Below are 16,373 nucleotides of genomic sequence, written 5' to 3'. Positions count from 1 at the left end.
ATTCCGTCTTTAATCTGCTCTCTTTATGGACTCAGCTTCAGAAAAGGGAGCGCTCTTGCAGGGCCTATGTCCAGGTATTTCTTGTGTTTTTAATACACGTGTCCAGTTGTTTGACTGAATGACTGTGAAGTGAGTCTTGTCTCTGTGAATAATCTGATTACTACCACCTTTGTGGCAGCAAGTTCTAAGGTTAAGGTTACAGGATAATAACGTCATTTTTCACCTCACCCCACCTGCCCCATTGTTCTCAGACTAGACAAAAATTTGGACAAAACCTCTGAATCAGAAAGTGGGAAAAAAACACAGGAGAGATCTGACAAGGCTTATCTGGCCATCTGAATAAGCAGGATAGTATAGATGTGTGCAAGTAAAGAATGCGAAGCTGCTGCTCACGGAGGTGTCTCCAGACCAGCTGGATTTTGCTTACAGCATGTCACTCATATAACTGCCACCTGCATTTCCTTAGTTTTCTTTCTTCCCCCCTTACCCTTTCAAATTTAAAAACAATTCAAAATGGCAACACTTGGCATGAGGGAGGAGGTAGTATTATAATGAAATGCAGAGTCTCACAGAGGAATGTAGGAAGGAGGAGAGTGCTGCAAAGTAAGTGTAGAGTTAGGAACATAACACCCCATGGAATTCATCCAGGTCTGGCCCGACTTTCATAGCCTTACCTCATGGTTTATATGAAAAAACTCAAGCCCCAACATTCTGGAAAGACCTGCTTATAGGCTTTTCAAGGTGGGACCTTGGGTTATTTCTTTAATCCTGTCACCTTGCCTTATAACATTGCTCCAGTGACTTTTATATAAACCTGTTTTTATACTGTGGGTGAGTTTAATGCTGCTTTAAGAAACGTGAATGTTTTACCGTCTAATTTCTGTCTTGTGCTTGTGAACATTGATATTGTACTTACGGGCGGTTGAGCGTTATTTATATGTGTATGTGTAACACACAGAGGTTTAAAAATGAACCCTGTGTTTCTGGAGGGGACTGTCTATACCTGAACTTTCCTAAAAAATTCAACTTCCTGCGGTCGGTACTGACTTTATTTTGTGTGTATTTCATTTAGTATTTGGGATTAGGTGGTCTAGATTTCCAGAACATTAGAAATAAAATAACACCTCTCTGAGCTGGTAGGCTGTTTGTCTTCCCTTTGGAAAATGTCATGGGAGCGACACCTTTTCCCTTCCATATACATTAATGGATAAAGATGAGTTATGGGGTTACACATCCCTTGTCTGGGATCCCAGAGAAAGCAACTAGCTTTCCAGTTTGAAGGGATTTAGGAAAGTTTGCAGTGCAAAGCTCAGTCCCAAGCTAGCTGTCTTGTCTACTGCTACCATTGGAAGCGTGGTGAGGCTGATTTGCCTGTGAGCTACACAATCTTGTTGGGGACCTTGGTGCTACCTGACCCATAGTTGTCCTTTCCATTAGCTGCACAGGCATACTCTACAGAGTTGACGCATATGCCTGGTCTTTTTGTCTTTTTTTCAAACAATAGTGGTTGTTGAGTTTAATATGCGCTGCAGAAAGCTTGGCCTTCATAGAATAAAGCCTGAATATTCTGCACAAACTCTAGTTTTACCCTTATCTTCAAGGACTCCTTCCCTTTCACTTGGAAAGGCAGATTGTGTGTTTAAACATTAATCATGCACCTACTTTTTCAGTAGACAAAAACTGATGAAAGCTCATTGCTTAAGCTGTTTAGTATAAATATGGACAAATGTGGTACATATATTGAAGAGGACAGTCCTGCAACAGAGGGCTTGAAGAATGAATTACATGACATAATTGAACCTTTCCAACTCTGCTTTGTACTATATGGAGGTAAAGTAATGTATCTGGACATATTTTCATACAGTATGCTTCCATTTGGAAAATTGTGTATCTAAAATCATCAGAAAATCTTGTGAAGGCGAGGTTATCTGTAATAACAATTAAATGTGACTGCAGATACTCCTGTTACTTATCCTTTACCGGCTGGTGAAATGTCTGGGCTGGCTATGAAAGTTTAGCAGAGATTTTTCAACAAATCTTAAATGGTGAAACCATGGACTTTGTAAGGCCAGTGGGAGATGGGAAGTCATGACATTCTCTGATGACAGAGAAATAGTGTTCAACTTTGCTGACATCCTTGATCTCCTTGTGCTAATCCCATTATTTTGAAAAGCCTCCATGGCTGAATTCGGCTCAGGGCTGGAAGTGTACCTTCTGTTCTGTGCTCCCTAGACAAAGCAAAGTGCAGCACAAAGTTTATGTGAAAGATGTCCAGGAATTACAAATATTTAAAAGGTGGATTTTTTTTGGAGGGCAGTGGTGACCTGAGAACATAACAATTGCTAAAATCAGTCTTACTGTTTTCTTTGAGCTGAAAATTTAGGTACTCATGACAGAGCCCCTGAAACAATTGGAATGTAAAGTCCTCTTAAGGTCAAAATAAATGACTATGAATAAATATGCCAAACAGATTGAGAAATTTTGTGAGTTATTCAAATATGAGACTGGGAATATGTTATCAGATGATCATCTCATCTCTTTGGGTACCTTTGTATTTAAAACAAATATTGATTTAATTTGTTCAGTTTCACAGTATTGGTTGATTTAACAGCTCAAGAGGCTGAGTTGACTGGAGGTTAAAAATGCTGCTTTTTTAGTTTCAGGTGTGGTAAATGATCTTTTTTTGTCTCAAAAATCCAACAAGAACCAACCTGAGAGGTGACATGATAAATATATGATAATATAAGGACCAGGCAATTCCTGGAAGATTTTTCAATCACAGTGACATTTAAGAAACTGCCACATGGGTTTTAATTTATGATACTAATTAATAGTCAGCTTAGACTGAGCTGACCAAGATGGCAGAGTGATCTTGGAAAGGTGCTCCATTTGCTAAGAGTGTGGCTTTTTGGACAACACAGATCTACATCTCTCACGCCCACCTTTCTGCAGTGCACTGTTCTTGCACTCTATTTTGGGAAAGGGATGGAAAAGTCATCACATGGGAGAATGAGTCACAACGGGTGATGCATTTGATTAGCATAGCTTAGTTTGGTGACTGGTGTGTGATGTAAGCTGGTATGAATTTTCTGTAATTTTTTTTTAGAATTTATGTTTGTTCATTTTCCAAAGGTGTTTCTCCTGAAACTGAAGCACTGGGGTTGTAGAAAAAAGAAATTTTTGTATTTTGGAGGTTGTGAAACTGGGTTTTGTGTCACAGATTTCTTTCACGTCCCTCAACAAGTGTCCTGTGCTCACTGTTTCTCAGCTCCCCAACTTAAAAATGCCATGGGTGCAATTCTCCTGGCCTCTAGGAATAGAAGTGGGGAAGTAAAGATAAAAAAAGTGCTGAGTACTCACATAATGCAATAAGTGAGGCCATATTAACATGGAAAACTTAAACATGGGGGAAAAATTGGAGAATTTTGCTGTAATATTTAGTATCTGGAAACACAACTTTAATGAAGACTTGTACTACACTTGTGCTTGCGGTCTTTCTATCATATACCTTCATCTGATTGCAAAATCTGAGCTCATGTCCTCGCTTCGCTTGGATCTGTGGGCTGCAGCTCTGGGGCATCATGAGGCCAATGATTTCCCCTGTGGTGCCAGCCAGAGGCCTCTTCCCATGTGAAATTGCATGCTGCATTTGGGATGAGGGTCTTGGAAGACCAAAACTTTACAGAGTTCTCGTTCTTTTAGTTGTTTTTTTTTAATTTTATTTTACAAAGTCTCAGTGTTTTCAAAGCTGGATGCTGGTGAAGACAACAGTGTGAGTGGCAACTTTGTCAAAGGGGTGAAAGGAGGTAGCATTTTCCTTGTCTAAAGGTGTTTGCTGCTCTGGTTCCTGCCATCCTGAGTTATTCTGTAAATCAGCCTAATCTGTTTGTAATGGTGCACTGGTCTATATAGCAAATGGCAAAGATTATGGAGGTACCACCAGCTCTGTGACAATCACAAGAGCTTCTGAGTGCAGGTGTCATTAGAGCCACTGATGAAGCTGGTTCTGAGGTGCTGGCAGGCTCCAGGTAGCAGAAAGTGGCATGTGGTTGCAGTCAGAGTTGTCCTTCTGGTTGTCCTGGAGGTTTTCTGAACACTTCACACTTGAAACATGGGCCGTTTGAATTGCTGTACTAAGCAAAAAATGAAAGGCTTTTCTCAGAGGATTCAAGGCATTAAGTTTAGAGCTGAGTAGAAGAGACTTTTTTTTTTTCTTTGCTAACCTAGTAGTTCTCAGCAGATAAAAAGTGCATCTGGGACTTAGCCAGTACTATTTAAAGTGGATTAATTCTGTTTGTCCCACTTCTCTCTCGCTTGCATGACTGGTCCCAACTTCCACGAAAACTAAACGAAAGAAACTTTGCAGCTCTGAGAGGGAGCACAAATTGAATTATGCTGGGTTTGCCTGTGTTTTTGTTGTGCCTGTGACAAGACTCTAACCTTCATTTATATAAAAAGGCGCAAATTAATGAAGGTTTTCACGTTCCTTGTTTGGTCACTTAATTGGCTGTATGACAAAGAGCTCTGCAGTGTATGTCAAACAACTTTCAGAGTCCTCTAATGATTTGTGCATTGCTTGACTCCTGATGCTATTCTGCACAGCCTGTCAGGCGAGGTATCATTGTTAAAGTGGCTGGAATAAATTGGCCAGCAGTGTGCATACAATGTTGTATATTAACTATAGCTACAGGGAGTACTTTCAGCAGCTTTTTCAAGAGATCGAGATGTTTGCCCATCAGCATCAAAGTGCCTAAAACTTTCATTTAATATAATTAAAAGAACATCTGAAAGAAGTGTGACTCGCAGCGTGGTTCTGCGGTTTGGTAGTCCTTTGTTAAAACTCTCTGAACTTAATATACTTCACAGCTTGAGAAACCTGCGCTTGATTTGTGTCAGCAAGAGTGAAACTAGAAATCCTTGCCCTGCATGTTTCTGCTGCGGTGAACCCATTGTTAGGGGGAGAGGAGGATCAAAGCAGCAGCCTTGGGTTTGTCAGCAGACTCCAAAATTCTTCACATAAATGTAAAAAAGGAAGGTGACCCCATGTTCCTCCTCCTACCAACTGACCTATACCTATGGTTACTCATGCAGCATAGAAAAACTGAGAAAAAAAAAAAATCCAGCGTTTTCTGTGTTGCTGTGTGCTTACTCTCTGTGTTGGGCTGAGTCACTCTGGCTATCTGGTGGCACTGGTAAAAAGTCTCAGTATAAATTGTCATAGGGTTCAGTGGGAGATATCCCTTTGATTTCAACTGTTGTAGGAAAGGATAAGTCTCACAGACTCCCTAGGAGTTTCCTTCTGTCAAAGAGGCATTTCTTGGTTTTGGCCCATTTCCCTTGCTAAACCTTTGTTCACTTTCCCAGTGTAATTTCTCTAGCAGTTGCTTGTATAGTTTCAAATCCCAAACAGTAGGGCAGCAAATACAGATGATTCATAAATGCAGTTCTCAGCTTATTCTGCAGGGAAGATCTCATTAAATCAAATAGATCGTATATTATTTCCTTCTTCCCAATCAATTCCTTTTATTTCAGTCCTACAGATGCCTTCTGACCTTAAAATATTCTTCCTCATATATTAAGTAAAGCAAAGCCATAACCGGTAATTTGTAACCTTGTTCTATTTCTCAGATCTCCTGTTCTTTTTGTCTACTCCCATTAGGAGATTATTGGTAGTTCAAGGCCAGGATTGGAAACCTTAGATGCCTAGTGAAAGACCATTATTTTCATAGTTAAGCATTTTGTAGATGGCCTAATTTTAATAAAGGTCAGCGCCTTTCCTCTCACTACAGTGAGTTCTCAGCACTGCTAAAATTCTGGCCATTTCTGAGTCCATACAGTTCCTGTAACCATGGCAGAAACATTTGCTGTATCGTTGAAGAGAGAAGGTTGCATGCTCTTTCTTGAGAGCCTTTGCTCACAATCTGTGGAATTGTGGAATTCAGGAATTCCTCTGAAAGGTCATGGGAAGTGCTCTTCTTGCCTTTGCCATGAGGAGTAGGTTTTGTCTCAGTTTACCAAAACTGATACCATCAGTTACCACTCTGGTGATCACTAGATGTAGGCCAGTGCTTCTGGCTTACTTTTGAAGGCAAAAGTGGAGATTAGCAGTAGCAGTATTTGTTTATTTTCAAACACTCACTATGGTTCAGCTAGTTTAAATATGAGTTTGCTCATTTTGCTGAATACTATAACCATTTTGCTTTTTAAAAAGCCTTAGGCAGTGGCTGGGCTTCCCTGTAAGAAATTGTCTCCACTGTGCTGACTGATGCTTTGATCAGTGAAAAATTTTGATTTTGAATTAAAGGAATAAATGACAAGGCAAAAAAACTTATAAGAATGAAGCGCCCTAGCAGAGAGATTTGAAGGTGTTTCTCAGCCAGGAAATAGGATTTCATGCCATCATTTAGCCAAAATGGCATTTTCCTGGCTTAGGAAGCTGAAGAAAGGGCATGTGCATCTCTTTCTGTCCTGAAGTCCAACACAGTGGACGACTGTTTCCCTTAGATTGATGACCCCTGTGTAGTGGGATTGGGGTGCTGTTCATTTGCCACTCGAAAAAGACACGTAATTTCCTGAGCTGATCCCTTCCAATGCAATAACCTTACCAGAAGTGGCCGCTTGCCTGCTCAGATCCATACGTTCATGCTGGCCCTCTGCTCCAAAGGGCCCATTCTGACTAGACCAGGTACATTCAGGGTTAATGGGGATTTCTCCTGTACTGGTGCTTTTTCTGGCCAGAGGCAAGAATCGAACAACTTCCAGCAGAACTTGCCATCAATGGCATTGATTGTGCCTGTAACTCAATTAGTTTGGAGGCTTGCAAATATTGATAGCTCAAGGAAAGGGTTTGTTTTAGCACTGGGCGTTTAATATGAACACAGAGCAAAACCACCTAGTCTTGAGCAAGGAGGCAGGTAAGCTTTTTTTGAAGTACCACTGCTTTCCAGTAGGAAAAAGGGGAAAAAAAGAGCATAACATTGCGATCATTGTACCGTATCAACATTTCAGTGCATCTGCTCTCTGACAGGTTTTTCATTTGCTTTGTGCAGTGTGGACCTGAAGGAGTTTTGTGGTTTTTTTCTTCTGCTGATTTGCCATAAAACCTCAAGCTATTAGAAAGTGGGCTGGTAATGGTTTTGCATTCTTTAAATAAAGGCAATGATGCACTTGTTTAGTAGCAGTATGGGGAGACCTCGGGCGTGACCAGAAGCTCAGACCATAAGCACAGCCCGAGGCTGTGTGATTGCACTCTACAGTCCGAGTGTTGCTGTTCTCAGAAAGGGTGAGCAAACCATTTCTGATGAGACAGTGTTGGCACTCACCTTTGCTACAGGACAGAGCTGTACAAGCCCTGCTTGCTTCATGCATGGTTTTAGTCTACCTGTGCAAAGCTTGTTGCTGTAGCTCCTTCTATCCTAATTTTTGAAAGTGCACTGTGTGAGGTATTCCTGTGAGATCAAGGAAGTGTTAGCAGTATGAGACAGGGCTTTAAAAGTTATAAAATGCAGATATTTTAATTAGAGTTATCATTACAAAAGTAGTGCTTTAATGCCTTATGCCACTGTTCTCATTCTCCCAAACCTGCTGCAGGAGGTAAAGACCTTGATGTAGGTTCTGTGAAAAATGACATATGCAGTGTGTTCAGTCTCCTCTTAAGGAGGTGCTCTTTTGTAAGGAAGGACAAACTGCATATTTGAAAATTACTCTGCAGAAGGATTCAACCAATATTCCCTGTAGGACCTGCTGGTATTCACTTGCCTTGAAGCAGTATTTTCTCCGTTTGTAAGTTTGTTGAGGTTTTTGTTCTTCCATCAGCTGCTAAGCAAGAGGCCAAAATGAACCATAAAGGTTTAAAGATGTCCTAACTCTAGGAGAGTTGCTGGTTTTCTAAAGTTAGAGTTGCTTGCGTAAGAACCATACACCATACACTCTGGTCCCAAATTTGGCAATGAGCTTAGTACATCTAAAATCTCCTGGTGATTTTCAGTGTTGTTTCCCAATTAAAGACAGATTTTACATTACAGAATCTACTTTTGTTAAAGAGAAGTGCCTTGGATGTTGGTACAGTGAGAGATAAATAAATGGATGTGGTATCACTGGATTACTCACCTCCTATGTTTAAACAGTGTGTCACATAGCCAGACACTCTCACCAGGTAGTTCTAGAAGTGGGAGAAGGGAAAAATAAATGAACAAGCAAAATTCAGTTTTACAAAATGAAGCAGCTGTCACAAAGGGAATGAATGGGATGTGTACAATTGGCCTTTTAGTAATGTATAATTACTCTAAGGCTCCTAATTAGTTGCCATTTTACAATACATCTTTTAATACCAATTTGTAAGTGTCTGAGAAGGAAGGTTTACATTTTGTTTCCGTTTTGTAACCTCAGGACAGAATCAAGAAACCGTGAGCATATGGCCTTATTTGGGAAAAAATCTCCCTCTGCAATTTATTAACATTTATTTGCATTGAACGTACAGTCTATGGTGCTACATAACCACATAATGACAGGGATCACCATCATGGGATTTGTCTTCTATGCTTGGCAGGTTCTTGTTCTTCTCTCGATGTCCAGTTGTAGTCACTACTGGAGACATGAAAGGTCCACTGTGTGTAATATTCTCCGACCCACCCAGGATGGTTGCTCTTCAGAGGCTTGTAATTAGAGGGTTTAGTTTGCATGTATAGATACCCTGACATCACACACAGAATACAGCTACACCCACGTATCTCAGGATAGAAAGATGGATGCTTTGTTCTTGGCTCCCTTCAGACGTGCCCTTCTTCCCTCATTTGATCTTAGGCTACAAACAAGCAAGTTATGCCTTGTGATAGCTTTCCCATCATGTCCTTTGAATTACTTGTGTCCTTCTCATGGGGTGGCTGTGTGCTTGTGTTGCCTATTCATTGAGCCCAAGCGACCACAGCATTGCTTTGTTGCCGTGCTGTGCATGATGTTGAGGTATGTTTGGTCTCCAAGCCCCACATTTTTATTTTGCATGAGGCTCACAGTTCAGCTGCATTAGGAAGAATGATCAGGCAGGGCAAGAGAAGAAAACCACAGCAGAGGAAATGTAGCTTGGGAAGCAAGGAGAGGGTCTTCAGTGAAGCAGCCACGCAGCATCTTTTAATAGATACTGGGTTCTCCATAGATAGGTATAATCTCATGTGACTTTGGGCACAAAAATGGGGGTTATAGTTGCCATAGTTTCTTCTACTTTCAGTGGGGGGAGAAATTCGAGTATCTGAGTTCTCTTCTTGGCTAGATGTTGAATACTTGAAATAAGGTGGGATGAAACTAGGTCAGAACTTTCCTGTCTTCCTCTGGAAGTCCCCACCTTTATCAGAAGCACCAGGTATCAGGTAAAACCTATCAAGCCGTCAGCTCCCAAGCACACTTATCTCATGCCTTCTGCATTTTAAAGGTCCTCTATCAGGGCTAATTCTCCTACAGCTGGTCACTGAGAGGCAGTCCTGGGAGCTTGGCACAGCTGTTTCTTTTATGTTGGAGCTTCATCAGACCACAGAGTCATTGGACCATGTGCCAAACCCACATAAACAGTGAGGGCTCAGCTTAAATGCAAAGACACAAGCTTATCCTTGTCATGTGTGCCTGCCTTCCCACAGTTACCACTCCCCTGCCCAACTTTTCCCCATTGGCGTCTGTGTCTCACAAGACACTATTGCTTTAACAGCTGTTTTGTTTCGTTTAAACACCTACCTCAGCTCCTGTCCAGAATGCAAACATTTCATTAGCACCTCATCTCCTTGGCTTCAGCTTGCAGCACTCGGCCATAATGAAGTGCTGCACTCAGAAATATAATGTGGGGAACACTTGATTAATGCACTGAGACAGGTGACGGGAGTGACCCTCTGGGAAAAGCTCGGGACTAAATTAATCTCGGATGTAATGCCAGCAAAGACTGTCTACCAGCTTTGCTCAGATACATGCTAAGGTCCTGATCCAAAGTCCTTGGACATCTTTCTGGAGCTTTTGTGTTAGACCCCAGAGTGATGTGAAGTGGCTGGTCTCAGGTTAGCCCAAGAGGATGGATCCATTGGGTGGGGAGTGTGCACTGTGCAGGAAGTGGCACTTCAGGCTTAATGGGTGTTTTCTCTCAAACTTTGCATGCACACATGCATACACATTTAAAACAACAACAAAAAAAAGCATGGATTAGAAAAAAATTTTCTGGTAAAAAATTTTTGTAGCAGATGTTTCACTGTAACACAAATATTTCAGCATCTGTTTCATGTTTTGATGAATAGACATTACCTTTCCATCCAGAGCCAGGAGCTCAATCTGCTGCAAAGACTTTTTCCTCTCTTCAGATATCGATAAAAGTATCTGGGATGTTGTTTTAGCAGAGATTAAAGACACCATTAGTAGCCAAGCTACAGGGAAGTAAGGCAAATTGTAGTCTGTGATAACACTGAAAGGGGAGAAAATCCCTCATTTTCTGCTTTCCATACAGAAAAGGTCTTAAATAAAAATACCGTATTGTATAACCAAGCTTTTTGGTCACTAGAAAAGAATGCTACCTCCTTTTTGCCTGAGACAAGATAAGCTACCAAAGTATACTACAGAACTTTCTTAAGAGCTACAGAGATCAGGCTTCCAGATTTGAAAATGCTGAAAAAACCCACACTTAAATGCTATGGATTTTTACTATTTCTTCTTGGCTATTAATGTCAACTAGCTTATTGTGTGTACACAGTAAATGTTTTAAGATGATTTTTTAGAGTATTTAGGAAAATCAGTTTAATAATCAGTTTAAAAAATTGATTTATGATTTTGAAGTTCCACTTAAGAGCAAAGGACTAAGGGATTCCAGTCTTGGATTGTAAAGGCTTGACAGCAGTAGCATTAGAAGACAAGATTTTCAGCCATTTTAGTGACTGAACCATGGGTTACTGCATATTTTGGGAAACTAGTCTTTGAGGCTCAGGAGAAATGTTATCTATTAATCAAGGGACTAGGGCAGTAGATGCCAAGGGAAGGGAATATCTCTGTAAGGTACAGGAGAGGTTTGGTGTGAGAACAAATGAGTTAGTTGATCATGAATAAATGTAGCTTGGAGAGTAGGATCTTTGTTGCTGTCAGAGGAGCGCAATTACGGTGCAGTCTCCCAGTAGGAAACGTGACAGCATGAGAAACCTTTCAAACACAAGCACCAGCAATGGCAGTTCTAGCTGCCTCTGCTTCTCCTTGAACCTGGCTGCAATTGAAAAGTTTTTTTAAGGTCATCTGGATATAGCAATAAAATCAAATTCTAGTTTGATGTGATCCTATTCTCCCATTGCTCGTTTTTATCGAACCATGGCTAGCGATTGAGTCAGGATGCTCTGCAATCCCCGTGACACATGTTGCTGTTGTAACACTCCTCCTGAGGGCTCTGCTATGTGCTATGCCTTAACTCCTTTTCACTGGTGGGTTTAGAAACAGTATCAGGAGTAAATAATGAAGTATTTCCATTAAAGTGAGCCCCTAGAGTGCACTTTAGGCTTGCAAAATGTTGAAGTCCCTTGGGACTGTCATTGGCTTGCAGAAGAGAGTTGTAGGTTTGATGCCTACATGTTCAGAATACAGAAAATTATTAAGAGCAACAGCTTCCTCTCAGAAGGAAGGTTGATTTCTACAGTCAGTTGGCAGTGGAGCTGTTTCTTTGTGGGGCAAGCCTGCCTGGTGGGTAGACACTAACCAGCTGAAGAAAGCATGATCAAAGTAACTTTTTTTTCCTTTTCTCTGCACAGCCGGTTCTACCAACTGGTGCAGCTGGTCTCATTAAAAAATGTTAGATGGAAAGTGGTTGAGTCAGCTCTGGTTAGTAACAAAGCGGGGGTTTTAGGTTGAGAAAAACCTTCATGTTGGGTAGGCTCTATTGCTGTAATTTTGTAGTTATGAAGCCAGTACTGTTTCATGTGATCCTGGGTGTGCATCCAGATTAACCTGTGGGGAGTTATCCATGGGAGAACTCTTTGTGTGTGGCAGCCCCAGGGCAGAAGGTGCACTGTAGGAGGGACTGAAGCTGTTACCCGGGGCTGACTCCCTTCTGAATTGAGTGATTTGAAATGTAGTGTCTTATCTAAATCTCTGTGGGCACCTGCTGCTTCTCTGGATGAAGTGGCATAACTAAACTATATCTCTGTGTCTTCATGACTGCCTGCCAGAGGTTATGTGGTGGGAAACTTTCTAAGGAGTGTAGCCCGTGCAGATACTAAATACCTGCCTTGGGTGCCCCAGACCTACTCTTGAATTCTAGTGCTGCAGCTAACAGTAACCTGCTTCACAGTGGGTTTTGAAATCTGTTCTCCTGCATGTTTCCTTAATCCTCATCTTTCTCCTGCCCCTCCCTCCCCACCCCACCCTAATTCCTTCTTTTTCTAAGCCCAGAGCTGCTGATTATGGAAGCAGAAAAGCACTATTCCCAGCCTGCGTTTAGAATAAAGTCAGTATTTCCTCACTCTCCCAGCTGATGGGATAAATGTTGCCTAGCTCCACTGCAGGCTGCCCCAACGGGTGGGGGAAAGGAGATGCTGTCATCACCATGTAAATTGATGTGTGTGGAGGACGGGACTGAGCATATGTCAGAAGTCTCAATGGTGCTTTAGGTTGGCTAGAGCCTTTTCTCACTCCATCCCTCTCCCCTGCAGGCCATGGTGGAGACGGTGAACAACCTCCTGCAGCCACAGGCTCTGAACGCATGGAGGGACCTGAATGCAAGCGAACAGCAGCGCGCAGCCACCAAGTTGCTCGACACCGTGGAGGACAGTGCCTTTGTGCTGGCTGACAACCTGCTGAAGACAGACATTGTCCGGGAAAACACTGACAACATCCGTAAGGGACAGATCCCATGAGTATCAAGAGCAGCGAGCGGAAGAGTAGAGGCTGTGAAGCCTGGCTTTGGTCTTGGCCCCTAGATTTAGTTGGAGCACAGTTTGTTAGCTGTGTCTTGTCCCTTTCTGAAGGACTTCAAAGTCTTTCTGAAAGAGCCTAAAGGAATAAGGCAGCTCTCTACCCTTGAAATCCCATGGAAAATGAGCACCTGACCTGCCTTTATTACTCTTGGCTTTGAGGGTATAATCTGTGCTAGAGCAATGAGAGCACTGCTTCACAGGGAGATTGTTCATAGTAATGCAATTGTGTTTCATTTCATACAAATTTGTGTCTTTATTCAGCTGATTGTTGATTTTAATTAAAAAACAAGCATGATGGAAAGCACCAGCACTCCCACTGTGCATATGTAAAATGAGAACAACTCTCCTTTCTATTTCTCTGAATACAGATCCTTAGCACTGATAACATTTACAAAAAGTACCAATCGCCAGTGGCAAAGAACTAGTATTTTTAGATTTTCATTTTAACCATTGTCCTTAATATCCTGAGGTTCTTGTTTACAAGAACTGGTTGTCTTTTTCTTCCACAGAGAGTAGAATTTATTTGCCTTTTTTTTTATATATAATTAAATTTAAAACTTCTTCAGGGCAAAGGTTTAAAAAGAAATAGGAACCGAGAAACATTCTAACATGAAGCATTTTAAGTTGATTCCTCTGCTCTCAGATGGTCTGGAACACCATTTCGTAGCTTTGAAATACCGCGTTGAAGATTATTTCAGTATAGATTTTTCTTAGTGTCGGTCTCTCTTGCAAACAGAGCTGGAAGTTGCGAGACTAAGCACAGATGGGAATCTGGAAGATCTGAAGTTTCCCCAGAACATGGGCCACGGGAGCGCCATTCAGCTGTCAGCAAATACCTTGAAGCAAAATGGTCGAAATGGTAGGTCTAGCACCTCAGGTCACGCCAGCCTTATGAGTCAGTCATGCCTTAGGCACTGTTTTGTGTTTAACCATTGCAAGTATAGTATTAATCTCTGTGTTAATATTTAAATTAATGGTAGTGTCGGTCGCTCATGCCCTTGACTGCAAGCTCATTTAGCTGACTGGGAATGTATTATATTGCTAAGTGATTCCCCGCCTTCAAAAGTATTTTGTGATGGTAAAAATGCATCAGATCCTTAGATTACGTGGCTGCTGGGGCACAGCACTGAGTCCAGAAGAGTGCTTTTAACTGCTGTTGTCTGCAGTAGGAGGCTTCAGATGGGATAAGTGGCTTGTTTGAGTAAACTGCTTCACAGCAGGGCATTATCTGAAAAAGTAAAGGGAAGAAACAATAGTAGCAAATATTAATAATGAGCCGACATGGCAGAAAAAGTTGATTAACTGTTATGAGTCTAAATCTTTAATGTATCTCATGAACCTCGTGATACAGCATAAATTATAGATGATGTTAGATGTGAATGCTCTTAATCCTGCCAAACCACATATTTTCAGATCAGGAGTTTGAGCAGAAACCTTTGTTGATCTCTCCACCCCCGCTGTAGACCAACTTCAAACTCATAAGCTTTTACTGATTGGCCTAATATGCTCCTGTTTCTGAGTTCCTTTAAAATTTAATCTATGTGCAGGGGACAGCAGTCTTGTACAGGCTTCGATCACTGCTTGAGTTGGAAGGGACCTTTAAGATCACCTGGTTCCAGCCCCTCTGCCATGGGCAGAGATGCCACCCCAGATCAGGTTGCTCAAAGCCCCATCCAACCTGGTCTTGAACACTTCCATGGATGGGACATCCACAACTTCTCTGGGGAACCTGTTCCAGTGCCTTGCCCTTCTCTGAGTAAAGAATAAAGAAAGTGGAGTGATAGGGCAGTATTACAACCAGACTAGATGTGTTAAAACTTCCAAAAATTTCAGGCAACTGTCAAAATAAAAGTTTGGTCTGGCGGTTCAAAAAGAAAGTTTTACCATTGGCTCCCTTGATGATGTTTGGCACCTTTGGATATAAGTTTTGAAGAGAAGTATTTCTTTTAGAGACAATCTAAACCCAAGATGTGTAGCAAAACTCCATCGGGGCAAGAGTTTCACTCTGCTATCAAGCTTTGAAGATTTGTAGGGAAAGAGAAACTCTGCTGGCAACAGTGAAGGGAAAGTCTGTGTTTCTAAACATGATATCACTGGAGTTCTGGTCAAATCAGAAGAACCCCATCAATTTGCACCAGCTTGGCACATGCCTTGAGGTAACCAAAGAGCCAGAAATAAATTATCTATCATAGAAGGATTTAGGTCGGGAGGGACTTTTGGAGTCATCAGTGCTTCCCCTTCCTTAGAAGTTGTGGTGATTCCTGTGGAATCAAAAGCATATTTCTCTGCAACTAATACAAATAGAGGCAAACAAATCACATTCCATTCTTATTTATAGCCTGTGAAATAATGTGCAAAACAGAAGGCAAACTGGATGGTTTCAGTTAAAAACAGTTGGCTGGTAGCCCAGGTTTTCTGCAGGCTTCCTAAGGGTGTTTTTCTGGTTATCTGATTGGCAAATTAAAAAATAAATATATTTTTAAATGAAATTTCTTCATTTTTGTTTTACCCGTCATGTGAGACTGGAACTGTGTTGGAAAGGTTTTGATTTCTTCTCTCAGATTTGTCCCTACACTTTTCTGAAAGAGTCCTAATTTATTAACAGACTAAACTAAAGTTTTATACCACATCTGTGTGACAGGCCAGCACGAAACATGTTTCCCAAGCATAGCCTGGAGAATAAAGTGACGTTAGGTGAGAAATCGACCACCTGGCCTCTTTTTTCCTGGAGTCAGTTACACCTGCTGATGCCAAAAATAAGCCCACCTTCTCTTCCTGTCTTCCTTTGATCTGTTTGCTTATAAAAGTTTGTTTTGGAAGAAGGAGGTCTGCCCTTCTTATCCATGGACTGCTTGTTGCACCTCTTGGTGCTCACTGGGATTGGCAGGAGGTGGGTTTTCATAAGCCACATCTTGGTCCATTCACATTTTCTCAGAGAAGTTTTGAAGCTGGTTCAGAGAAGAGATTTGTCATCTAGAAAAACACCACCCCCATGAGTTGATTCGGATATGTAATCTCTTACTGCTCTTCTAGGTGAAATCAGGGTGGCTTTTGTACTGTACAACAACCTGGGCACGTATCTCTCCACGGAGAATGCCAGCATGAAGTTGGGAACAGAAGCAATGTCGACTAATCACTCCGTCATTGTCAACTCCCCTGTCATCACTGCAGCAATAAACAAAGAGTTCAGCAATAAGGTTTACCTGGCTGATCCTGTGGTGTTTACTGTCAAGCACATCAAGGTGCGTGAGTTCAAAAAGCACTTCTCTTTTTTTCAGTTTCTGGAGTGATGGAAAAGTTGGCTGCTGTGAGGCCCCCAGCAGTCCTTGATTAGATTTTTGAATTATACTTTTGTTCCTTTGCACTCTGTGTTATTTATAGAGGAGGTCTCCTTTACGTTGCATTAATAGAAGTAAAGAAAGTGTCTCCTTTGAGCTGATGCCCATTGCTCAGTTG

At 41.6% G+C, this 16,373-nt stretch overlaps 1 protein-coding gene across 24 annotated transcripts in view; it reads left to right on the top strand.

Moving 5' to 3' along the window:
- ADGRL3 (adhesion G protein-coupled receptor L3) overlaps positions 1–16,373 on the top strand; it is a 525,110-nt gene that overhangs the window by 434,335 nt on the left and 74,402 nt on the right. For 21 of the 24 annotated variants that reach the window (XM_027899091.1, XM_027899095.1, XM_027899078.1 and 18 more), the window contains 4 exons: positions 36–74; positions 12,654–12,837; positions 13,654–13,776; positions 15,951–16,159. In XM_027899091.1, coding sequence (XP_027754892.1) covers positions 36–74; positions 12,654–12,837; positions 13,654–13,776; positions 15,951–16,159 — 555 coding nt within the window. The remainder of the gene's footprint in view (positions 1–35; positions 75–12,653; positions 12,838–13,653; positions 13,777–15,950; positions 16,160–16,373) is intronic. The other 3 variants (XM_027899081.1, XM_027899087.1, XM_027899086.1) reach the window with 1 other exon arrangement.

This window comes from Empidonax traillii, unplaced genomic scaffold (assembly GCF_003031625.1).
Source record: "Empidonax traillii isolate 1590-97213 ecotype Southwest subspecies unplaced genomic scaffold, ASM303162v1 scaffold637:size711352, whole genome shotgun sequence".
Lineage (NCBI taxonomy): Eukaryota > Metazoa > Chordata > Aves > Passeriformes > Tyrannidae > Empidonax > Empidonax traillii.
Note: the sequence above shows the minus strand (reverse complement) of the source record. Positions and strands in the feature narration are given on the sequence as shown.